At 39.4% G+C, this 27,543-nt stretch overlaps 1 protein-coding gene across 1 annotated transcript in view; it reads right to left on the reverse strand.

Moving 5' to 3' along the window:
• Positions 1 to 1,180: 1,180 nt before the first annotated feature.
• Positions 1,181 to 27,543, reverse strand: part of ZC2HC1A (zinc finger C2HC-type containing 1A) — a 38,283-nt gene continuing 11,920 nt past the window's right edge. Inside the window, exons 2-9 of the mRNA XM_066625622.1 lie at positions 20,534 to 20,610; positions 19,413 to 19,529; positions 16,856 to 16,997; positions 15,949 to 16,097; positions 14,636 to 14,708; positions 12,834 to 12,942; positions 8,406 to 8,513; positions 1,181 to 4,630 (exon numbers count right to left, since the gene is read on the reverse strand). Coding sequence (XP_066481719.1) covers positions 4,456 to 4,630; positions 8,406 to 8,513; positions 12,834 to 12,942; positions 14,636 to 14,708; positions 15,949 to 16,097; positions 16,856 to 16,997; positions 19,413 to 19,529; positions 20,534 to 20,610 — 950 coding nt within the window. The 3' untranslated portion in view covers positions 1,181 to 4,455. The remainder of the gene's footprint in view (positions 4,631 to 8,405; positions 8,514 to 12,833; positions 12,943 to 14,635; positions 14,709 to 15,948; positions 16,098 to 16,855; positions 16,998 to 19,412; positions 19,530 to 20,533; positions 20,611 to 27,543) is intronic.

Raw genomic sequence — 27,543 nt, forward strand, 5'->3', positions numbered from 1 at the left:
TAAAATGTGAGTTTGACATGGAAGTGAAAACATACATTGGCTTGTTGAGGGGGAGGGGTGATAGCAGTCCATAAACAATGTGATCAAATATATATACAGGATTCTAGCCTTAACTGACTGCTAGTCTTACAGTGAGATGAATGCAACACACCAGTGGTCTGATCTCATGTTAAGAGCCTCAGACACTTCTAATGTGTCTTCAGGCAAAATTTAAGGTGCTGCTTTTGATCTGAAAGCCGTAAATGGTTTGAGTCTTCAGACTGTTTTCTGCCACACGACTATGTCCCAATTGTAAGATATGTTCCAGAGGTGATTCTGGAAGGCCTTCACTTTAAGATGGTTGATGTCTGGCAATCAAGTGGGACATTTTAATGGTGGTTTGGCAGGAACTAATGCTCATAGTGGTTAGCAGGTTAAGACCTTTTTATTATTCAAGGTTTTTAATGGACAATAGCTGCTGATTTTATTGGTTTTGTTCTTCATTTTAATTGATTTTAGGATGCTTCCATCATTGGTGCTGCTGTTTAATTGTTTTTATGACTATTGTAAACCACTTTGGATATTTTAAAAAGAAAAGCGGTATATAAATATTTTAAATAAAAAAGTAGAAAGCTTGACTTGTAGCTCAGTACAGCTTCAAAGTCATAAGAAGCATGCAAGGTTACTTTAGTTACTTTACTGGACATAAACACCACTTCTTAAACCTTTAGCTTTAGTTTGTTTTGTAGCAGAATACAGGCAGCTACACCAGTAGTGGGAGAAAGGATAGGACTGGGCTCTCAATGTCTGTCAAGTTTCTGGCAGATAGAGCTTCCAGTCATAGTGATAGGATTTAGGAGAGGAAAAAAAAATGAACTGGCATGATTACAGAAGTCTGAAAGTAATTTTAAATAAGATACATTCTATTGATTTGATCATACTCATCTAGATACAACTGCAATCAGCTTTCTCATATTAATTCCCAGATATAGAGTAAACAAAGATTTCAGGGATTGTGATTTCAGGGATTTTTATGTATTTTACGGTTTTTAAGTGCTGTTAGCCGCCTTGGGTTTACTTCGGAGAGAAAGACGGATTACGTCCTATTATTATTATTATTATTAATAATAATAATAGTGATCCAGTAGCTGCCAGAAACACAAGCTACAACAACCCGTTATACAACACTAATATTGAGAGATTCTGTTTTCAATAACTGCTTTATTGTTTAGACTACGTACATATAACAAGCATTTACAGATTGCTTTTGCAAGTAAACTTAAAATTCATTAGGAAACCCAAATGTAAGGAATCTGAGAAAGAAAAAAACTCACATAATTACTTAGTAGAAATTAGACTGGCTAGTTACAAAAAGCAAGATACAATACATTAAAGAGCAAGCAGATGCAATAAGAAATCTGAGGTTGTAATAAAAGCATTTGTAGAAAACACATGAAAACATTTATATAACATAAATAAAGTAGGATCTTTGGTGAATGAAGATGCATATAAAGTCTGACCCAAATGGCACCCAAGCAAAGCAGAATCCACTAAATCTCAAATGGATCCAGTAGGATCTGTACAGCATTCAGAAATTTGATAAAAGCCCCAATCTACCAAACATGTAGTGAAATATCTAAGATTTAATTATTTCCTTCACCAAATCTGAATGGATGGCTGCTACACATATTAGATTTGACGCAAAGACTGTGCCACTCTGCCAGTAGGGCAATACAAAAGACATTCCAAATCACAGAGATTAATCTCTGAGGCCAAGAATATAAAATAGTTTTGAGTGAAGTCTTAAATATATTATACTTGTGTATCTGTGACAGCCATCATGGGATACAGAACTCTTCTAAAGCCCAGTGTTCATGTATTTAAAATGGAAAAACAAATTAATCATTTAATAATGCAGGCTTATGTCCTATGAAAACGACAGCATTTGTTCACTAGATTTTAAACAAAGTAAAGGAGTGTGATCCAGATGATTTGAACTCAGTGACAAAACTCCCATTGATTAGAACAAGTGGATTGCAACCTGGCCCTTGTTACCAGCTTGGGCACTAAAACTTTACTGAGATTTACTAGGATTACTAGAGGAAAAAATGCTTGAGAAATACAACTTTATTCCTAACAGTATGAAAATTGCAAGAGGGTTCCAGGAGTCTACTTCTAAAATTTATTCTCAAGGATATGGCTTGGATCCCAAGAACAACATGTGCAATCATGAAGTGCTGCTTCTACATGCACATGGAAGGTTACTCTTTGTTCATGCCACTTAATATGCTATTCCAGAAGGTTTCTCGACATGGAGGAGTAACTTCTGGAGAAGCATGAGGTGCTGTGGTCAAAAAGTGGGGCTATAGCATGATGTGAACATAATAAACAATCCCAATGAAAATTCAACCCTTAAGTCTAACAGAAACTCCGTAAAACAATTTCATAGATCACATAGTCAAAGGTCCTTTTTTTGAACAGAAGGTATCTGAACTTTTGAATACGAACTTGCCCAGTTGTTGCATAATTCTGTGGAATTCTAAGTATTTCTGGACTACATTTTCCAAATTGCACATGAACAATGTTGCAACTGCTCAGGAGCAAAAGCCGCTATCTTACTGAACATAGACCAAGTGCACCCCATTGATTTTGGCATAAGTAAAATTCAGCTCTAAACACAGAACCACAAAATTCCCATTAAAAAAGTTTCACAAGGACGACTTAAAACATCTAGAAGGAGCATATGAGAGTGGGGCACAGGCTAATGTGAGCTGGTACAAGCGTAATGAAATTTAACACATCCTGGTCTCTTGTTCCCCAACATTGGTTCGGTTTCATCACATCTAGCTACCATATACACATCCAACTAAATATAATGGCAAAATATTACCAATTTCTTAAATTGGGTCACAGCACAAAATTTGGGCAATGCATTTAAAAATGCTTAAGGGAAATTTAAGATTCACAAATACAATTGTACAGCAACGAATTGTTATTTCTAATAGTCTAGAACTTGTGATTTGCCAGCAACAAGCTTACTAGAAAGTAGAAACAGGAAAAAGAACTTGATCCACCAAATGCACATTAAGTACATTAGCCAGATTATGTTTGTAGAAGGGTTAAACATGAAAATAAAGTTTAAAATTAGAATGAGAATCCTACTGCTTCGTCAAATGTTGCAAAATACCCTGAAGATTGCTCAAATACTTAGAGTGACAATGACTTGGAAGCGGCAGTTTGAAACCAAGTGATCAAAATCATTTTGGGAAAGGCACTATTAAAGATTACAGGATTAGGCAAAATAGCTTACATTTTCACAGCAACTAACAAAAGCAGAGTAATACTGATCTAGGTTAAGGATTTCAGTGGGCCAGAATCTATGCCTTTTGAAGCTAGTGAATTGGCCTCAGAAAGGTACCAAGAATGGTTAAGCAGAAGACACTCACTGAAAATAGTTATTCTGATATTCTATTCCAAAAGCCATCTCAAAAATTATAATAAAAATTAAACAATTTCTACTATGTTGCAATCATTTTAACAAGCACAATGTTCTCTATAAAGGCAAAAAGAAAAACCCAACCAACTACAACCCTGTAAACAATTTAGGCTACAATGAACAAACATAAAGACTGTGATTTCACATTTGGGAGAGAAAGAAAACAGGGCCTTACAAAACATGGGAAAGGAAAAGAATGTAATTCACCAAGTGCTTGCACACCCTCCATTTCAATGAGGCTTGGATAGGCAGCATGTACATTGATTGGTAGATGATCCCACAGATATTGAAAGGAAACTACTTGCAAAACTATTGATTAACCTACAGAACAATGGTAGTCACTTGTTTGGAACAATTTTTTTTTTTGGGGGGGGGAATATGTTTAAGAATGGATATGTGAAGACTGTCGTGGAGACATGTTGCATCATATACTAGGGAAGAACCTGTACACAAATCATGATAAAAACCTTTTGAAGCATATCTGGGAAAAAAGTATTATTTAGTCGGAATATTATAGGTCAAAGAAGAGATTAATCAGTGTGACTTGAACCAGAGAGATTATAGGAGGATCTACCCATCCAGTTATCTGCTGAGCATCTATAATGAATTCCTTATTAGAATACTTTCTGTAGACAGATAATTCAAGGCTACTAATATATAGGTAAGCGGCCAGAAATGTATGGTTATAATATATAAGGACTGCAGAACTCTTCTACTTTTTGAGTTAATATTTTGCTCCATTAAAGATATTTCCAACAGTGTCTCAAGAATACCTTCTTGAATGGCACAGTTTTAAATACCTATCATTTATATACAGTATATTATATATCTATATAAATTACTCTGTAACCAAAAAGAATTGCTCTCACGAAATTAATGTGGCGCTTTAGCACAAGTTCTGGTGGGAAGGTGCAATAATTTCCATACAGCCATGGTCAACAAAGAGCTGGCTATCTTTTATCCTGCTTTACAGAACATGCTCACAAAACCATTCTTCGAACTCCACATTCACAGCAGAATTTTGCAGATTCAACAGGGTATTTGGCTCCGCATTCATAACAGAATTTTGGTAACTGTGCCGGTGAATTCCCTTCACTGCTTTTTGAGCTTCCTCCATTGACAGAAGATGAGCAGTCTCCACTGTCATATCCAGTTCTTCAGTAAACATTGAACATTCAAAATGAAGAACATTACAGAAGTAAATATTTATAATATATAAATTGCATATGAAAAATTTGCATTCTAAGCTCCATTAATAGCTTTTCAGTTACAAATAATCCTTCTAAAAGCATTAGCTTTTTACAAACAGCATTTCATAATCCTAATGGTAATTGGTTTAAACTAGTGTGCCTCACCAACAATGAGGAACAACAGGCTAATGGACTAAACTGCACCCTGCATGCATTTTTCTATAGTAACACTGGTGAAGCTAAATTAGCAGGTATCATCTCCGTGTCAAATGCGGTAAAATGCAAGGGCCAAACCACTGGAGATCCATGACCTATGGTTTGCGTTCCATACTTCCATACCTTTTTCCATAACCCACACTGCCTGCTGAGATAATAGCAGCTGGGTGGAGGAAGTGCATGATTGGAAAAGATTAAATACCCTCTCTCAGAGTAACACTTCCCAGAGTTCCAGGGGCTGGTAATTAGCAAAATAAGAACTGTGGAAGAGCCTAACCACAGATCTTCTATAAGAGTAATGTTGGGGGACGGGGACAGGGGGGTGAGGTAAGAGCTTTGAGTGTAAAGGGCTTGATTACAAAAACAAAGCTAGTATTTGAGCACAAGATCTGACATGCAGACCCTTTTACTGAAGCAGTTTGTTGTGGAGAATAAGGAAATGTTGCTGCTGCAGCAAGTCAACAGGGCAGGAGAAAAAAGTTCCTCTTTGCTTAAGAACATAAGAACAGCCCGCTGAATCAGGCCATAGGCCCATCTAGTTCAGCTTCCTGTATCTCACAGTGGCCTACCAAATACTTCTTGCTCCTTTTCTCTACATATACATGTGCCTGGCAGTAAAATAAATGACTACTACTACTACTACAAGAAGGAAGCTTAACTATCATGAAGGAACAAAGACACACACAAAAAGGTAGGTTGTTAATGGACCTACAGTATATGTATGTCGTTAGGGAAAATAGGAAAGAGATTGTATGATTTTATTATTTTGGGATTCAGAGTTTGCTCGCTGAATCCCAATCAAGTTTGCTTCTGAATCCCAGTTGCAGTGCAGGAGAGGAGTTTGCCTTCCCTTCCTGCTTGTGGAGATTCCCACAGGCAACAGAAGGGCCACTGTGGAAAAACAGAATGCCAGACTAGAAAGACCTTCAGTCTGATCCAGCAGGGCTTTTTCTTAAGTTCTCCTTTGATCAGCTTTTTCATTACAAAGACCAGGAATAAGATTCTCCAGTGTAGTCTGCCACTGTATTAGGGCAGTAAAACTGATTTTTGAAATTTGTAGTTCAGTTCCCTGCCTACAATATTCAAGCAAGCTACAAAACATCAATCTATTCAATTGTAAGTATAATGGAAGTCTACAATAAACAGTAATCATTGCTATGCACTACAAATACAGATCAATTTTATTATATGCAGCACCATCCAATTTACTTTGGGGCAGCAATGTTCAACACCGTAACAGGATTCAAGCACATCTAGCAATCAGACTTTCTCATCAACTGCTAATCCCAGGATGATATTGTCTGTATCAACACCTCCTTATTCTGTTTGCCCCTTTTTCATTAAAAAGACACCAATTTGTTCTCTTAATTCCCATTTTGACTGTATTTCTTTCAGATTTGCTTCTTTCTCAGCTTCACCTTTCTTTTTTAATGCTTCTACTTTTCTAAATTCTTGTTCTGTTCCAATTTATCCTTTGTTACAATGGTTCTCAAACTTTTAGCACTGGGACCCACTTTTTAGAATGTGAATCTGTCAGGACCCACCAACAGTGATGTCATGACCAAAAGTGACATCAGCAAGCAGGAAAATTTTTAGTAATACTAGGCTGCAATTCTACCAACACTTACCCAGGAGTAAGTTCCATTTACTATAATTGATAAAAGCATATATATAGTAGCCTGTGAAAAGTACAGAGGTATAACATTTCCCCAAATGCAATTGCATGCCATGGTAGTATCAAGTCTAATGTATTAAAAATAAAATATTGAAATAAATGGGGACCCATCTGAAATTGGCTCGCAACCCACCTAGTGGGTCCCAACCCAAAGTTTGAGAAAAACTGCCTTATTGGATATGATTTTAAGACAACTTTAGTTTCCTCTTTAATCACTGTCTCTTTAATTTGCCCTTTTGTCATCAGCTGACACTTTCTTCTTGATTAAGTTTCAGTTTACATATTCTATTTCAAGCCTATATTGTTGACTCTTATCACCCCTTTTCTCTAGGGCAGTGATCTTCAACCTTTTTCATTTCATGAACCCAATAAATAAATAATGTAACTGGGGAACCTCTGTTGATCCCATTCCCTTCTGGGACCCAATCCACCCTGTCCCCATCACCATCCACTTTCCCACCCTCACAGGCAACAATGAGGAATGTTGTTTTTAAACTTAGCACAATCATTTTTGCTTGTCAAGATAATACATCCCCTTGGCTTTCATCAGTGCTGGACAGGCTGCTGCAGAATAATGCAGAATAGCATGCAGTACACAGCAAAGCCTAACAATGAAGCAAATCTCAAAAGCAATCCCAATGTATGCAAGCAGTGTGTAAATAATTTCACATATGGAATGTTGGTCCTTATGCAATGCCCCTCCCCCCACATATTGCACCATGCTACCCTAACAGTTCAGGTCACGCCTTATTAGCCACTGATTTGACTCACCACTGATAGGTCCAGCTTTAAATTCTTTGTAACAAGGGGAAAAGCGCCAAAATCCAATTTCCTATCTTTGTGCTGTTAAAACAAAGTGGTTGCAAGCTTCTCAAGGTTAAAGATAGCTTCAAAGACCCACTTCTGGGTCTCTTGCTCCTCCATTATCACCCCAGAATTTCATAATTTCATTCCATTAGATTCCGTTATTCACCCCTTTTAGTGGCTGAATGTGGTATAGCATCTATACCAAAGCATTCTGAGGAGACAATGGAGGCGCAAGAAACCTGGCAGTGGGTCTTTAAAGCTATTTTTCCACTGATTTGGTATCCACATTTTTTTTAATCCATGGAAGGTTCTGGAACAGAAACCCAGTGGATAACCTGTATAACGTAGCATGTCTGGCAGCCATTTTGGTTCCTCTAACTTGCCACAGTCCCATAGATGTGGCTTTATGACCCCATTGGGGTCATAACCCCAAGGTTGAAGAACACTGCTCTAGAAATCATTGCCTCCCATCAGGCACACCTTTCCCTCCCTGCAATTTCCTAAGTGAGTTTAACATATCTCTTCTCCCAGCCTCTGATCTTTGTCCTTCACTTTTAAGTTCCTTTCCTGTCCCCTCCCTTTTGTCATTGTCTTGTCTTGCCTCTTTTAAATTGTAAGCTTGAAGGCAGGATGTGTGTTCTTTTAATGCCACTACTGCTCTGACAAATATATTACTACTACTACAAATATATTACTACTACTACTACTACTACTAATAATAATAAAAAAACCACTTTTCAACATTATTATTGTTTCAATTCCAGAATTATGTATTCTTTGGTAACTATAAATACTCAAATGGGTAACATTCCTGTTAGGATTCCATCCCAAGCCTCTTTGACCTCAATAGCCATATGTGAAATCATCCTCCCACTCTTCTTTCTCAAACCAAGCTAGTGAGTCACATAATGCAGAAACAAAAGTGCCATTCATATTCATACCTTCCCTCAAAGGACATCTGAATTTCTGGTATTTGCAAGCCATCATACTCCCACAAGATAGCAATTTTTTTAAAAAACAACAATGCAAACTAATTAACTACCTGCTTGAGTAATTTTCAGGAGCATAGCCTTTCTTTTTGTTTGCCATCATGCCCAAGCCTGCGTTCCGTGTCACGTTAGGTGCCAACGTCCGTGATTTCATGGAGCCTCTGGAGGATGACATTCAATTAGAAATGAATTAAATAACAAAAAAGAATCTTAGGCCCTGGTTTTATTTATTTACTGTATTTTTATCCCATCTTTTTCCCCAAGGGGGGTCCCAACACATAGGACTGGATTCCAACAAGAGGGGGAAACTGGTAGTAGGAGACTCCTATGTGCAAAAAAGTGTAAGAGAGGGTGCAAACAGAATGGTGTAGAGAGAAATCTGATTGTCCCCTTAATTTGCTACAAAATAAACACATGTACACGCACACATACACATGCCCAACCTTCCCCAAGAAAGTAAATTATTCAAACAATACTTGTATAGAAATGGATAATGTCTCATTCTGACTGGCAGATATAGTTCTGGGGTGCTCCTATGTGTACATTTGGACCGTGCAGTTAAAAATTAGTTTCTGTAACTAACTACAAACTCTAACACTGGGATGTTCAACCTTTTTCATCTCACGGCATGCTGACACGGTACTAAAATAGTCAAGGCACACCATCAGTTTTTGGACAACTGACAAGGCACACCATGCTGTTGGTGGGGGGCTCACATCCCGATGGCCCTACTAATAAATGACCCTCCCCAAAACTCCCACTGCAGACCATTTGTGGCAGACCAGAGTGCCACGGCACAGTGGTTGAAAAAGACTGCTCTAACCCTGCCTCTCTTCTTTCAAACTTCCACACATGCATGTTTTCCCAGGTTATTTGTTTAAACCAGACCTAGGTCCTGGTAGCCTGATCTGTTGTCCCAAAAGCTCATTTTTATTTTTGATTTGTCCTCCTATCCCCATGTAAAGGCATACATGACAGAATAGGAAAACCAATATTGAGATGGGTTTGTGGCTCATTAGCTAGCATGTAAAAAAAAAAAAATACCATGTTCGATCTCTGGCATCCAAGTAGGGTAGAAAAGATTCTTAACTGAAACACTGGGGAGTCATTGCCAATCAGTCAAGACAATAATGAACTAGAAGAAGCAATGATTCAACTTTCTAGGTTCCTTCCTAAACAGTTTAATTGGGGGGGGGGAGCTATGTATCAACTGATCTTTTCAAGAACCCTCCCCCTACACTACAATAAATTCAAAATACTAGCACAACGTACATGTTATGCTAACTTTACCACATCAGTCCACAGAAGGTCTCTCATTACTTTACGCTGTCAGCAATTCCAAATTTCTGAATTTTGCTTCAAAAATAAACTTTCAGAGCTACAGCCTGAAAGCTGTAGCTATTTTATTTAGCTAAATCTCATGCACAAGTTAAATACTGCCACCTAGAGGACAACAATAAAAATACTTAGTCTTAAAAAGTATTGTGCTAATTCTCCAATAAAAGACACAAGCAAGAAAACCTTACAGACCCTTGCTAAATAGAGAAGAGTTAAAATCTGAACAGCTGAATAAGATTTTTTTAAAATATATGGATTGTATTAAAAAAATGAGTCCTAAATACCAATGAAATTAATAAGACTCAAGTTGACAATGAGTATCTTACTTCACTGATTGAATGACACCTAGTTAAGATTTTGTTTTTGGGTACAACCCACTACCCCTCCCCAAGAAAAAATTCCTAGAATTGTTTAAAAAGTATGTATCTTAACTCCTTAAAGAAGCACAATACAGAAATGCCTTGACTTTCATCGCTTTGCTCTTTCAGCTTTTTTCAATTATAACCACATTTCAAATTTCATCCATTTGCTTTCCTCTTTCAAACTTCCATGATGCTTGGTAACATTCTTATGTTTATTTTAGTTTTATTTCTGTTTATTTAGGCTTTGCATGCATTGCATATATCATATAGATAGTTATTTATGTTTCTCACTGAGCAAAATAAATTTACAAGCTAAATAAGCCTATGCTTTGACATTTTTTACTTTCATCCATGCTTTGTTCTCCAACCAGAACCAGTGTTCTTAAGCACAGGAATGCACATTCTGGCTCCGAAAATCTCTCTCTCTCTTTTCCTCTGTCCAAGAAGCAGTTCACAGACTGAAGCTAGGCCCCAATGACGGTTTGACCAAATCAAGCAGTGCCTGCACCATGAACGAAAAATCACTTCCTCATTTGGCTTGCAATATCTTGTGCTGTAACTCAAAACAGGTTACTTCCCAGAGCTTCTAGAATTACAACTTAGGTTGCTCTGAGGCTAAATCACAACTTCTGCATCCTCAGGCTAGGGAAGGCAAGTAGAAGGCAGCTGGAATGAGCAATTAGGTGGGAATGACAGTTAACATTGCACCACATGTTCAACTCTAGAAACACAGGTGACAACTGAGCCAAAGGTAACTGTATTAATTCCACTTTCAAGGTCCCATTTGAAATACTGTGACCCATTTTCTTGGAGTCACACTAGCAGCTGACTCTGAAGAACCTGTGCTAGCATGCAACAGAGTTATCTGAATAAGGAAGCAAAACTAGAGCAATCAAAGTTAGGAGAGATCTCACTAGTATCTTATCCATACATGCAGAAATAAGAAATATTTAAAAGCCTTTCACTAAAGAAACAACAACTACCATCAGGCAAGACCAGCACAGCAATAATTTTAAAAAAGCATAGAACAGTTTGAATGCAGAGAACTCTGACTGTGCTAACTGGTCTTTCCTGCAATCCTTCCCTCTACACCTGACTCCACAGAAACTTGGGGAAGCTTCTGGAACAATTCATCTAGAAGCTGGAGAAGGAATACTCTTCTCTCCTGTCTCCATGCAAGCAAGGGACCTAGCCAAATTTTGAAAAGGCAACTTCCAATCCTTTAGCTAAGGATTAATTTTTTTTACAAAAGGGAACACCCATATATAAAGCTGCATTCCTGGAGGTTCTCCCACCCTGGGGCCGTCCCTTTAAATGCTTCCCCCCTGACCTGGAAGTACTTGTGGTGACGTGATGACATCACCACAATTAATTCTGGCATGCTCCAAGCAGTTGCACACTGTTCAGAGCGGCTTTCTGCTTTTTTTCACTTTGAAAGAAGCAGGCAGCTACTCTGAGCAATGCAAAACCACTCTGAGGGGCTGCGAAGGGGCAGTGGATGGTGGCAGTGCACACCTGGGTGTGTCACCCAGGGACATTTCCCCCCAGGCACACTAGTGCATATTTAAATATTCAGCTTCGTTGAAATGACTATGCTTAACATACATTAAGTAAATTAACATACATACATACATAAAACTACAGTAAATTATTTGGTAGGTCTTGCTAAACTTTGACAAAAGCTTACTCACAGGTCTGCAGTTAGTTATCACCTTAGTCTCACCTTGAACCCCCAATTTGGCAGAAACTGGATCTGATACTTACACACAGCCATATACATTGTATGCCTTTCACTGAAACACTAAAGCGGCAATCCTATGCACACTTACTTGAGAGTAAGCTCCATTTACTATAATAGGGCTTACTTCTAAGTAGACATGCATAAGATTGGGCTGTCACTTTAACAATGTTGCTCTCTACTGTCTTCAGGATGGCAGAAGGAACTGAATTTGGCCAGGGAGAAGTTACAAAATATTTTGGAAACTGACCTGGACCTCAAGTCCTATGTCAGACAATACGTAAACAAATCACTCTCACAGTAAGAAGGATCATTATGCATATGCTGATGAATCAATTATACCTGCAGTTTTCAAACTCTCAGGGAGTTTGAAAACCGCAGTAAGTCCTTGTAGGGGAGGGGAAGGAGGCAGCAAGGGTGGGGGGAAAGCAGCAACACGATCCCCAGTATATGCATAATGATCCTTTCCCAGGATCACGTCACTCAGTGGGACTGGGATGCACTCACCAGTCCCTGCAGCAGAGGGACTGCTGGGGGTGTGGGAATCCCTGCGCAACCATCTGCAGGGACCCTGGGGGTGTGGGGAGCCCTGCGCAACCTGGAGAAAATGAAAGTGGAGCAATCGCGCTCCGCTTCCAGGTTTGTGGAGGCGGAGCACGATTGCTCCACTTTTACTTTCTGCAGGCTGGGGAGCCCTGCAGATGGTCACGCAGGGCTCCCCACACCCCCAGGATGCTGCTACAGGGACTGGTGAGTGCATCCCCGTCCCTGCAGCCCCGATAGCGACGCAATCCTGGGGATTGCGTCGCTGCCTCCTCTCTGCCCCCACCTCTTAAGGGAGCAGAAGCCAGGGCCTTCAGGCTGGGGCATCGTGATGCCCCAGTTTGAAAACCACTGAATTATAGCCTTGTACAAAGTCCAGACAGGTCAGAATCTACTATATTTATAATGCCATCAAGGCAAGGAACAAAGTATTTATATGTGTTTAACCAATATGAAACTGCGAAATAATGAACTAAACACAGTGTTAACAATGTACCTACCCTGTTTGTGGGCTTGTTGTCCTCACAGAATTTTTATGAGCTGGAGATGAATTCTGAATTTTGCTTCCTACGGGCCCACTTGCAGACAGTATTTTATTTGCAGGTGTACCTTTTAATGTAAACATGAAAACATCATTTCTGTGCCTTGTACCTCTCTTTTTTCTTAGTTCACAGGGCAAAACTGCATGATGCAGTGGCAGGGGAACTGCAGCAGTCCTTGGAGACATATTGATATTCCCTTCTGTACTGTTCCGACTTAATCACCTTGTGTAAAATGCTATTCGTGATACTAGAGGAGGTAAAAAAGATAAACATTTTGTCTTTTTATTCCTAGCAAGTCTAATAGCAATGAGGGAGTGGAAGAGGAAGAGTGCTGCTGTTTCCCAAAGGGGAAAATGGGTTGCCCAGCTGAAGCAGAAACAAATCAAGTTCCAGGCCATACACAATAAAGTGAACAGACCCTAGAACTTCCTAACATAAATCTGACACTATAACCCTGGCAGAGAGCAAGTTGCTAAGGGTGACCTGGAAGGCTTTGTGGGATATGAACCCAAGTTTTCCTTATCCAAGCCCAAAGGCACTATCCACTGTACAATATTCAAAACTCAAATTACCAATAGTAACAGGATTAGTAGCCGTTCCTGGCATCATTTAATTAATTTTAAAGCTGTGTTGCCAACATTTAATAATACAGCCTTCTGCCTGCCTACCTGCCCTATGACAGTCATTCTGTCTGTCGCTCCTGCTGATTCACTACAAAATTCTTTCCTCAGCGCATATGTACACATAAGGCAGCCTTATGCTGCATCAGACCATTGGTTCATCTAAACCAGTACTGTCGACACAGGACTCTCCAGACCCTGTCCCACAGGACAGACCCAGTGCCCAGTCTAATCCCTTCCCTACTGTTCTGCAAGGAAGTGTTTGTTTCGTGCCAACGATCTCCGCCAAACTGCACTCTGGTCAACCACTTCCAAGTTCTGTTGCACCAGACTTTGCACCTGGATTTCTGGACAAACGTAGCTGGCTAGAGCACAGTTTGGGGGAGATTGGTGGCAGGGTTCCCTGGCAGATTGGAATGCTCCATTCGTGCCGGGGAAGCTTTTCCCAGTGCACAGCTGTCTCGAGTTTGGAGACCACTGGTCTACACTGATGAAGAGCAGCTCCCCAAGATTTCAGCCAGGAGTCATTATCAGCATGACCTGCAGGTGCTGCAAGGGGCTGAATTTGGCCACAAGCAACATATATGTTGTACCACCGAGTTCTAACACCCTTCCCAAAAGATCATAGAGAGCATCGCAATACAGCTGTGGCTTCCTTCTGTAGCCTTAAATAACCAGGAGAACCAAGCACAATAGGCAGTATGAGAGGCAATATACACAGCTGCACCACTGCAATTCATTTTTGCTGTTCACCTGGGAGTGATTAATGCTTGCCTAACAGGGAAGACATCCAGTAAATTGCACAACTTGAAAAAAATCCACATTTTTTAAAAATTCAAGCTTTTGTGAAGATGAAAGAAAACCTGAAAAGTTCATTGCTGTGTTCGTCCTCAACAAACCCACAGCGAAAGTGTCCCTCACATATTAGTGAGCGACACCTGCAGCTAACGGCTTTCATTCAAAAGGTTCCATTTGTCTTTTTTTCTAACTTGGAATTCTACAGACGTGACTCCAAGTTCTGCTTCTGTGCGCATTTTAAGTACAATGTATCTTACTGGCTATGGTCTGCAATCATATTTGTTCACGCATCCTCAATATACAACATCAGGTAAAAATCTTTGACAATTATATGAGCATTACTTGGCTGTGGTAAGCGTGATGAGGCTGGTGGTATTCCTGTTGCAGGTATCTTCTTTACTGATGGTGATTTGTACTGAAAAAACAAGCATAAAAATCAATCAAAGCAATTGTTTAGCATCATAGAGCAAACTATATGTAGGAGGAGCTCCAGTATTAGAGCCAACAAGCTTATTTTTACTGAGTAAATAGCAGTCTGATCGAGTTCCTTCAAAATCAAAACTCATGGCAGGGAATAGAAGGCTGGACAGATACTCACTGCTGTAGTCCCAATTCCCCAAATTCCAGTTTGCACTGGCTTTCAAACATTTGATATTGATTAGGCTCATACTGGAGCATTTTCTCTCAATTTTACATAGCAATTGTTTGGGGAAGCACAATCCAGATCAGGACCAGAACATAGGGTTGGGTTAAAGCAGACTTACCCCTGTTGTGTTCTTGACCCATATTGCGGTGGATCCATGGGGGAACTTAATCTGGCCATTTACTCAGTTAAAAACAGGCAGTCCTAACTACTATCACATGTGGTCTGGAACTTAGTCAAACTAATTACAGTGTTTTACCTTCTCATAATCTCATCTCATGAAATAACTATATAATAGCTCTCCTTTTTAGCAGGCATTTTTGAGCCTCTCCCATGAAACACTTGCCCAAAGGCAACAAATCTTTTATCACATTTAATGTGTGAAGTTTTTCTAGTCCTGTGAACTGCAATGTGATCAAAGACTCTGAAGAACTTTCACATTAATACAGAGAATGACAAAGTTCCAAATAAGCAGCTAACAAGTCACCCAAACACAAATACCAAATCCTACAGAGAACATTCCCAATGAACACACTTGAGTATTTTATCATTTGTCTGACTGAGCCCATCTAATTAAAAAAAAACACAAAAAGGCACAACTGAACATCATAGCAGATGTTAACCACATACACACTACATAATTTCTAGCTCCTTTTAAAAAATATAGAAATTTTTGTGATCTTTGACTCCATTATCATTGCTTGTCTGAACCTTTCCCTGTTTTCATTAGTTTAGTTTACACTCCTAAAATTGATTCAAGAAATGGAACTTGATAAGATCACAGGATAGGGTCCTCACTAGTGATTCTGCTGTTGGGCGGTCTCTCAATGAACAGAAGGAACATTCTTCTTCCAGATCCCTTGCAGGAGCTGAATGCTCCTTCCATTCACAGAGGGAACTTTCGACAGTAGAAGTGCTAATCAGGATGCTACTCATATTATTTACCTTTAAGCAGGTTTCTGAAATAATGGATAGAAAACAAAATCACAAATGTTGAGGATGACCCATTTACCTGCGTCCTACTAGGAAGCTTCCCTTTAGCATCAGTAACCCCTTTTCCTTTATTGGAAATGCGTGCTGCTTGCTCTTTGCAGAAATTGATGTGTCGATCAGCTGCACTTTCATTAAATCTTCTCTGGCAATATGGGCATTGGATGTAATCTAAAGTCAATCAGCATTTATTTATAACCCAACTTTCAGTCTAGACTAGAACTACAAAACAGTTTGCAGTTTTAAAAAATACAAATTCTAAAACTAGTGCAACATATATTAAAAAATAATTATTTCACTTCAGCTGCATTCAAACCTCTAAACATATGCAAATATGCTTCCAAACAAATATGCTTTCACCATGTACAAGTGTCAGTGGCAAGCTTTCCCAAGAATGGATGTGACCACTAAAGATCAGCTCTTACCAATGCCAGTCTGGCTTCCCTCTCATTATGGAAGGACAGGATAATGGGAGTCTCATTAGGGAAAAGTTGATTATTGAGAAAAACTTATACCAGACAGTTTAGAGCTAAAACTTAACAACCAACATCCAAAATTGCATCTGGGAGCTGACTGGCAACTTTCTCTTGATAGTGACTTCTCTTTTCTCTTGATCAGACTTCAGCAATTAGCATGACAGTATGACACTGTAGCTCAGTCCAAAAATTTCCTGGCAAACTGGCAATTTAAAAACAACAATGAAGTAGGCTTGGCCACAGATGCCACAGGGACATCCAGAAAATATGTTGGGTTGAGGAGCACCCCAAAGGACAAACCTGCTTTTCCCAACACTGTGTGACACTTTGAAAACAGACAAGAAGCAGCAAAGGCTGCGTGAATAGACGCTGCAGTTCTCCGCAAGTATTTATACACCAGTTCTTCCTCTGCTTCACCAAGCCCAGTATCAAAGTTACACATTATATACGTACCAGGATCATAAGAAGGTGGTGGTGGTGGTGGAAGTTTTCCACCTTCTTTAAGGGCCTGATCAACTCCTTTGGCTGCTCGTATAGCTGCTATGAGTTCTTCATGCTTTCGTCTCCAGGATGATGGCTTCTTTGCAGGTTCTGGCTAAGAAGCCAACAGAAAGAATGAAGATTTTCAAGTAGATGCCAATTTGTGTTCCTCAGTTTTGTAAGAATCCACACAATTGCATTTAGCTCCTTTGTAGGAGAGCTGAGAGAGCAGTTTAGTTAAAGAAACATAAACCAGTACATTATTAATTATCATATACAGTCCATATTCATGGTTCTTTACAGGTACCGTCCTGGTGAGGTCACAATCTAAAAATGACACAAGAAAGTTAACAGAGGGAGGGAAATGGGGGAATTGTATGTATGTTTTCCTCAATGTTAAGTGGGTGGAATATGAAATTATACCAAGCACTCTTACAGCATAATATTTTAATGTACAGGTAATTCATTGAATATTTCCCTGCTAACTGGGTAAGAGGCACTTTTTCAAGTGGGTGCTTCTCTTTTATTTAGCAAAGGGAGAGTAACTGGCCCTCTTCACCCCAGCAGTGTCTTTTCTAGTGGCTGTCTGCTGGTGTTCTTTTGTATCCTTTTAGATTGTGAGCCCTTTTGGGACAGGGAGCCATTATTTGTTTCTTTGATTTTCTCTGTAAACCGCTTTGTGAACGTTCCATTGAAAAGCGGTATATAAATACTGTTAATAATAATAATGATAATGATAATGATAATGATAATAATAATAATAATAATAATTCAAGAAATACTTCTATATTCAAACAAGATATCTGCATACCTAAGGCGAGTCCAGAATTCAGAAAAATACACTTGTTTGCTGTTTGCATGCACAAGATTAATTGCTAACCTCTTCCTTGTCTTTCTGACTTATTACCTGAATATCATTAAGGTTAAGGAGACTCATTTCTTTGGGAACCATTTGTATATCCCACTTTGTTTCATAACTTGGTGCGCAGTAGTTGTCATGTTAATATTAGCTTGGACAATCTGTTTTACAGTCAGTTCTCATTATATATCTCCAACATCTGATGCCTCCTCTTCCATGTTGGATATCCCTTGAAGCATGAAGGTTGCGGCCATAACAATTTATCTGTACTGGCTATCCCCTGACTCATTGAAGGTTGCTGGCCCAACAATGAGACCCAGAATTGAGTAATGGGGAAGGGGTTGCTTCACCCATCCTCCTCCTCCACCTATCTCTTGGCTCCTTCCCTGGGCTTGTCCCAGTCTCAAAGCAGCTCTCAGGTAGCCTTCCAGAGACCTCTCATCATTACCAGTGTTGTGAAGGTTCAGCTGGATTCCCCAAGATGGTGCCCAGGATGGCAGGGCAAGTCTGGAAACATACACAAATGTGTCTGGCAATTCTCCATGGCCGATACCAATGCCCTTTTGATGTGGAATATTGACCTAATCCAGACAACTTTCTAAAAAATGAGTATAATTGGCTGGACACAATTACAACACCTTTCTCCATCAGCTGTATACTGTATATGTGTCTCTTCCTCCCCCCCCCACCCCCGCACAGTGCTAGCATTCCCTTCTGTTCATGAAGAAGCCACTGTCTCGCCTCCTCCTGCAACCTCTCTTGACCCTGCCCACCTTTCTTGTAGCTGTACCAAGTTCCCCCCATGCTAAGTGCACCAGCACAGTATTTGCAGATAATAAGAACAGTCATAGATAAGGAGAGGCAGGTGACAATTCTGCCCCTCACAGATAAGTGAATTCATGGACAGCGAATATGCACATAAAGAGAATTGACTGTATAAAGCCAATACCTGTTGGAGGAGTATGCAAACTTTTGAGCTACAGCATCATCATGCATGTTCTGTGTAATCTGAAAGCTTGCATATAGTGCTACACCAAAAGATTTGGTACAGGGTATGATTTTTTAAAGTTTTTTTTAATTGCATGTTTATTTGCATGTTTTTTGTGACTTCCCTTTCATTCAAGAAAAAAAACTATTATTCTTACTACAAATCAAAACATAAGTATGGTTCTTGCTCAATATTATCTATCATCTAAAGTTTTAACTCGTTGCTAAAGATTCTGAATTCAAAGCCAAACACCAAAGGCATGGCCCTGTTTTCTCTATTGGCACCACCTCTGAGAAACAGGGCTTTTACTTATGCTCTTGCTAAGCGGCTTGTCCAATATATGACTAGAGCTCATGAAAGTTCACAAACAATAATCATACTGCTACAGTCTTAAAGGATGAAATAAATCTCATTTAACTCAGTGGGAAGGGAATTACTTCTAAGTAAACAGGCGTAGGATTAGGCTGGTTGATCCTAGCCTTGTTCATAGGCACACTTTCCAAATCCATTATGAATTCTTGCTATGCCCCTTAAGGAGCTACTGGTCTTTTGTTGTACTAACTCATTTTATGACTGACTACCATGAATACATTCTAAGTCATCACACATACAACCACTGAGTGATATTGCCCATGCATCAAAAGCCAACTAAAATGGTTATAATCCAATATTCAGGTATTTACCCTTGGTTTCAGAGGTTTTACTGTGGGGATATCAGTTCCCTCGGCTCTCTGTCTGCTGGAATCAAATGCTTTCCTTTTCTTCGTAGCTGCTTTTTGGCAAATAGGAACATGTTTCTTCTGCAAGTAGAAGAAAGAAATTCAAGTTATATTTGGAAACAGGTAAATTTTGCTCTCTTCTCCCAACTATCCATATTGTGGAAGACAGGCAAGAAAGAAAGCTACTGACCTAGGAAGAGAAAATTTAATATTTCATTTATCATCCCACCTTGTCCCCAAGGTACATTTTATAATGGATTAAGATAGTCAGTAAAACAAACTTCTACATAAATAATAAACATCAAAATGAAGATGCATTGACAAAAAATCCAAGTATAAACAAAAATTTCTGCAATAAGCTCGTCCCCAATCATTCTTGCTTTCTGATCCTCACACTCTTTATGCTACAAACCTCAAGCAAACACTGGAAAGATCCAGAATACACTTTATATTTTCATTCTTGTATCTAGAATCACTGTGCGGTTCTCTTTGTGCAAAAAAAGAAAACCTGTAGGTTTTCCCAATGTGATGCCAGTTACCACTGCATGCAGCCACTGAGGCCCCAGAGTGTTCCACTGGTGCCTATGGGAGGGGACTAAGCAGACATCTTGCATCTATGAAGACGAATTTGAGTCACCAGTTTAGCGACTCAACTGGCAGGATCCAAAGAAGCACAAGAGGAACATCCACATACACACTGGACACTTGTGTTTCCTTTCTCTCAAAAGAAGTTCCATCTCATGACTCACTCAGCACTATAAGCTGCTTTTAAAACTTCTGTGCCTTTAAAAAGGAGCTTGCAAGAGTGCTGGTGGCCAGAAAATGAATATAAAAGTGAGTGTAATATGCACAAAACCCTCCACATATGTATAAAGATGTAGCCATCCTGCTAATGAGCTACCTTCATGGAACAATTCAAGCAAGAGCAACATAAATAAGACCCTCAGAATGAATAGAAGCATCTTCACTGGAACTTTGGACAGTGGAGAGTGCAATAAAATGATGTCAATAGGGTACAACATTTCACTTCTAAAACTAACAATAACTTAGATCAAGGCTGAGGAAATATCTGATTTTCTACTTACTAATGCATTTGGAAAGAAAGTTCTGCCACAAATCTTGCATGGTAACAGATTTTCAGCTTGCCCCACAGTTCCGATATCTTAAAAGAAACACAGAACCAAAAACACAGAAATTATAGCAATAAAATTCTGACTTGCCCTTACTTAACCAGTAAGTATTTATGTTGTCAATATTAATATTATATATCTATAAATGATATTATAATGTATTCAAACTATGTTATCAAATATGGGGTTCAATTCATAAAGTTGCCTGTGAGTAAGGAAACAGGCTGCGCTTCCTACTTGAATTTTGTTCGTGGCAGGCCAGAAAGCAGGGCCATGCAACCTGAACCAGTCTACCCTGTAAGAATAGGAGCTCCCTAGAATCCTGTATTCTGAAGTCAATGCAACTATTTGACTACCTAATTTGCTATTTCTCAAAAAAATAAACCAAATGAAACTACAGCAAGCAGCTGTCGTTCATAATAAATTGAAGCTTTTATAGTATTGAAACTAGTGTAAATAAGTAATATCTTTTCAAAAGGCGAATGTGCATAGTAATGACTCTCAGCTGATCTAGAGACATTTGTTATGTGCTTATGGCAGAATGGTAATAGATAGTATTATAGAATACACAACAATTAGTGTCCCATTGTTGCAACAACAGCAGCACTATATTTCCTTTCACTCTGCCAAACCCTCCGCTATTGCTCTTGGCAGATGCCCAAGTGCCTGCAGTTATGTTTGCCAAGAACAAGCAATTCACTACAAAACTGAGTATTCCCTTTATCCTTCAACTGAACAATTTAAACAAAGAAATACATCATATTCTTTAATTTTTCCCTACAGGGTGTCAGGGACACATGATGTTTTAAAAGCAGCAAATATAAAAAACAAACGGTAAGAAAAGTGACATGTTCTCATTCTCTGGAGTCCTTCACATTGCTAAACTCACAGTTGAGATTCCTTCATTTGGAAGCACGAATAAGCAGAGGATGAAAAAGGCAGAAACTCAGCAAGTTGAGCTTTGTTGGCTTTATTCAAGGCATTACATTGCAAAGAAAAGACACAGATTGTTCATCTTTCTGGTACAAAAAATCAGCTTTCAAATTATGCATTACTACGTATTATAAACAAAGAAGATATGTAAAGATAACAACTCAATACAGTAACACCTTGCACTTTCATCTGGTTAGGGATCAGCATGGAAAAAAATTAAAAATGGATGAATGTCAAAGCACAGCCTTATTTAGCTTGCAATTTTATTTTGGCCAGCGAAAAACATAAATAATTGGAGTACAATCCTATGCTTGTCTACTCATAAGTAAGTTCTAGCGTCTTCAGTGAGGCTTACTCTCAGGAAAGTGTGCATAGGATTGCAGCCTCTACAACATATGTGAATATGCGTGAAACCTAAATACACAGTAATGATGGAAAAATATACATAAGAATGTTGATAAAGGTCTTGGAAGGTTGGATGAAATCAGGAATTCGTGTGGGTGAAATCTGAAATGTGGTTATAATTGAGAACGGCTGAAAGAGCAAAATGATGATAGTCAAGTGGATGAAAGTCAAGTTACTGCTATACTCAACAATTCACAAAACCATATAAGAGAAACATATTCTTAAGCAAGAAGCCTGAACAATGCTTTTGCTAACATGCATATTTACATATTAACTAGCAAATGTAATTTGAGTCCTTTACTCTTTAAATTTAAATCTTTTACTCTTTAAATAGCTGCCTTGAGTCCCCTTTGGTGTGGGAGAAGTTGAAAAAAACACATAGTTTTAGCATAGTCTAGTGTTCCTAAATATATATCTTCAATCAATGAACAACTAAGGAAAGCTTTTCTTTGCTTCCTTCACAGCAATATTTTGTGCAAGAACAGTTAGAATAATCTTTTTTTTGAATAAGTATCCTCAGCTAAACTGATTATACAAACAATAGGATCCTGTGTGCCTGACACCAGCTATAGCATTCTGAAAGTCTTTTCTAAATTAGAATGTGGGCGTGAAGTACAATTTAGAACATCCAAACCAGGATGTTATATAGGCCTTTAATACAAAATGCAATATAAATACCTGCAAGTAGCAATGAATAAAAATCCCAATCTATACTGCACAGACAAGCATACCACCAAAGCTGGTAAACTTTCTCAAAGTTTCACATAACTATGCACCACATCCATTACTAGCCATAGCTATAAATATTTTGGGAGCAGAGCATTATGAAGACCAGAATTTTACAAGTGATAAAATTATTAACAACTTCTCACCAATAGCATCAGTATCTGTAACAGACCGTGTCCACAGTCAAGTCATCTGATTATCACCAGTTGCAGACTAATAGCAATCATCTTGCTCCAGAATGCTCTGCAAATCTACTCAAGATCAAAGAAAAAAAAATGCCACTAGCAATTTTCCCCTAATATCAGGAACATTTAGTCACACTATAACTCTCAAGGCATTTTCCAATACTTATGTCTTCACTATCAAGCAATTTTTTCTTCTGAGTGCTGCTGAAAAAGATCATGTACAAGATACGATAAAAAAATAGTTAGAATTGGACCTCTGTATCCAAGGGGGATCCCTTTCCAGACTGCCCTGCGGTTACCAAAACCTGCGGAAAACTGAATCTGCTGGTTGGGTTCAACAGGACCACCAGATGTGGCAGAGGTGTTCTCTGGTCACATCTAGAGGTCACGTCTGGCAGCACGCGGCCTCTCTGGGCCTCAAAAGGCCTCTCAGACACGACCAGAGAACACCTCACCTCTGGTTGCATCTGGAAGCTCAGGTCAGGTCCTCCACATGGTGATTTAAATCCATGGGTTCTGAACCTGCAGGTATATAGGGTAGACCTATATTTAGTGGGTGGCTGTCATGATTTAATGACTGCTGATCATTGACAATAAACATGTTTGCACTGTCAGTTTCCAAAGCTGATGGTATTTCAAGGTATAATTTCTGACACTAAGACTAATCAGAAACCAGTTTTCCATTTTTGTTCACCACACAAAACCACATCATTTTTTTTAAAAGGACAATGAACAACACTCTGCTGGATACCATCATTCAACCATTTCTCATGCTTTCATACATATTTTGGTACATAGTGCATACTCTGAGAACCCAATACTATGCATGTCTAATCCAGGGCTCGCCAAACCCTGTCCTACGGGCCACATCCATCATTCACCCAAGTCCCTCTATGAGCAGCTCTAACCGTTCCACTGCTCTTTGCTTCATTCTTCACCCATGTGGGCATAGGGACACTCTGGGCAGTCACATCTATGGCCCGGACATCCTGGTACAAAGCCCACTGGAATGTCAGGCCATAGACATGACTGCTCAGAACATCCCTAGGCTCACATGGGTGAAGAACCAAACAGCAGAGCAGTGGAACGAGAAGGGCTGCTCGGGACTGAGAGGGAGTTTTGTTGCACAAAGATCTCCAGTTTGGAGACCACTAGTCTAACTAGAAGTACATCCAATTATAGTCAATGGGGCTTACTCCCAGGTAAGTGTGGAGAGGATTACAACCTGAGGCACCAAGAAGACAAGAGGCATCATCTCCAGTGGGCAATCCAGATGCTTGCACTGATGTTTTATTCCTCCTTTTTAAATTAAGATTTCACCAAGAGCCTGATCAAGATTTCACTAGAGTTGATCAAGTCAGGTATGTTCATTCTAAACATGAATGCGTACCATTTTGTTTCATGTTTTTACATGTCATTAGATCCCACTCTCAGATACAAAAACTATTTACCTAAAGCAATTATTCAATGCATCTAGTTTTCATGTACGCTTTGATCAAACAGTAACACCCGGAAAATCCACACAAGACCTTACTACCCAATGAAAATTGTTCTCACTACACTTAGGGTAAGCAATTAGTTCAGTCTATATAAACACACTCGCATATAGATTTTTTAATATACAATATGCATGAAAGAACATACCCTGCATACAGCAACAACAAAATCCTATATCACTCATAAGAACATAAGAACAGCCCCACTGGATCAGACCATAGGCCCATCTAGTCCAGCTTCCTGTATCTCACAGCGGCCCACCAAATGCACCAGGGAGCACACCAGATAACAAGAGACCTCATCCTGGTGCCCTCCCTTGCATCTGGCATTCTGACATAACCCATTTCTAAAATCAGGAGGTTGCGCATACACATCATGGCTTGTACCCCATAATGGATTTTTCCTCCAGAAACTTGTCCGATCCCCTTTTAAAGGCGTCTAGGCTAGACGCCAGCACCACATCCTGTGGCAAGGAGTTCCACAGACCGACCACACACTGAGTAAAGAAATATTTTCTTTGGTCTGTCCTAACCCGCCCAACACTCAATTTTAGCGGATGTCCCCTGGTTCTGGTATTATGTGAGAGTGTAAAGAGCATCTCTCTATCCACTCTGTCCATCCCCTGCATAATTTTGTATGTCTCAATCATGTCCCCCCTCAGGCGTCTCTTTTCTAGGCTGAAGAGGCCCAAACGCCGTAGCCTTTCCTCATAAGGAAGGTGCCCCAGCCCCGTAATCATCTTAGTCGCTCTCTTTTGCACCTTTTCCATTTCCACTATGTCTTTTTTGAGATGCAGCGACCAGAACTGGACGCAATACTCCAGGTGTGGCCTTACCATAGATTTGTACAACGGCATTATAATATTAGCCGTTTTGTTCTCAATACTCTTCCTAATGATCCCAAGCATAGAATTGGCCTTCTTCACTGCCGCCGCAAATTAGGTCGACACTTTCATCAACCTGTCCACCACCACCCCAAGATCTCTCTCCTGATCTTAAAACAGCGGTCTCTATCTCTTAAAACAGCGGTTCTCAGACATTTAGCACCAGGACCACTTGTTAGAATAAGAATCTGTCAGGATTTATCGGAAATGATATCATGACTGGAAGTGACATCATCAAGCAGGAAAATTTTTAGCAATTCTAGATTACAATCCTACCCATACTTTTCCAAGAGTAAGTCCCATTTACTATCATTGTTAAAATAATATACATAGTAGCTTGTTAAAAGTACAGGTCTGTAACATTTCTCCAAATGCAGTCACATACCGTGGCAGCATTAAGTCTAATATAATAAAAATAAAATATTGATATGAATGGGGACCCACCTGAAATTGGCTCACGACCACCTAGTGGGTCCTGACACACAGTTTGAGAAACACTGTCTTACAGTAGAAACAAAAAAACATTAGCTGAATCATTAGACTGCATTAGAGGCAAGTCTGCTTAAGAGATTTCTGCCACAAGCACTAGTCCAATTACCTCTGTTTTTACAACAGGATTAAATCATCTCCTGTTGTGCTGCCATCTTTTTAAGATCAATTATATTCCAAGTTATTTTTAGGCAATAGGGATCAACATGTTCTGTGCAACATAATTGTATGGTCCATGCAATATAGCACCTACAGTGGCCTCTCCCTGAATTGGCACAACCCTAACAATATGCTGCCCTGCCAACAGCACCATTCCAACACAGAAATAAAGTGAAAAGAACATTACAAGCTACAAATGATACATGTAGTAAGAAGCCCATAGCAACATTATTCCCTAGAAAACTCAATCACCAGCTGTGTAGAAATACTTAAAACCATTCTTCCTTCCAACCACAGTCAAAAGAACCCTAAGAACTGAAACCATTCTCCTATCACTTTAGCCCACGCTGTACAATCATGTTTGGAGTGCAGCATAAGATTCCACGCCCCCTCTCAACTCCTAAGTCTACAATGAATTTGCTTTATATTATTCAAAGCTTGCATCTTTTTGTTAGTCTATATGAGAAATCGATTAACAGTAAGGTTACATTTTCAAATACAGCAACTCCTTAATCAATAATCTAAAATGGCAAGGAACCAAGACATTCCTAGTAATTTACTAAGAAAACCAGAGACATACACTTTTCTCTGGCCTTCACATCTTCAGTCCCATATATAGCAGGTCCTTGATCTTAGGAATCTTTGGGAGGGAAAACAGGTAAATCATAGAACACACACTTTGCTTCCCTAAGGTCACAAACGCAGTCCCAGTTTTTAAAAATTGTTTTTTGGCTAAAGATTCTTAAAGAGTGATAGTCAACACTAGGCTAGACAAGAACAGGGTAGAAAGGAAAAAGGGATTGAGAATTAAACGGCCAATATTGTAATGCCACTGTCCAAATAGATGGTAAGGCGTATTGTATACAGTTCTGGTTCCCACATTTCAAAAAGGGCATAGTGGAAATGGATAACTTATAGAAGAGAAAGAGCAAAATGATTACTGGACTGGGACACTTCCTTATGAGGAAAGGCTACAGCATTTGGGGCTCTTCAGTCTGGAAAAAAAGGTGCCTGAGGAGGGACATGAAGGATATACAAAATTATGCAGGGGATGGATAGTGAATAGAGGGATGGTATTTTTCTTCTGACAAAACACCACTAAATTTCACACCTCTCACATGACATCCACTAAAATTGTTGGGAGTTAAAACAGACAAAATTTTTTTACCCAGCACGCAATTGATGTGTGGAACTCCTTGCCACAAAACATTGGTATGTCTGGCCTAGATGCCTTTAAAAGGGGATTGGAAAGATTTCTAGAGGAAATTCCATCACAGGTTACAAGGCTATGTGCAACCTCCTGGTTCTAGAAATAGGCTACCTCCAAATGTTAGGTGCAAGGGACCTGCACCAGGAAACGGGTATCTTGTTTACTGTATTCCCAGACGCATCTGGTGGGCTACTATGAGACACAGGAAGTCAGACTAGATGGACCTTTGGCCTGATCCAGCACAGCTTTTCTTATGTTCTTAAGAACAATGGTCAGGTCAGGTCAGTACAGTACAGTGCAGTGGCGCCTGAATTAGTAGAGAACCACCTTTTACTTTCTTACGATACTGCTTGCTTTGCCTGTTTCACTGTCTACTTCATCCCAGTCATTTTACCCACATTCCCAGGTCTCCCTTTGTCATGTCCTACTGCTGCACATGACATGCTGACTAACAGCCAGCAAGTGGTAAATAGTTTTG

Source organism: Tiliqua scincoides, chromosome 4 (genome assembly GCF_035046505.1).
Source record: "Tiliqua scincoides isolate rTilSci1 chromosome 4, rTilSci1.hap2, whole genome shotgun sequence".
NCBI lineage: Eukaryota > Metazoa > Chordata > Lepidosauria > Squamata > Scincidae > Tiliqua > Tiliqua scincoides.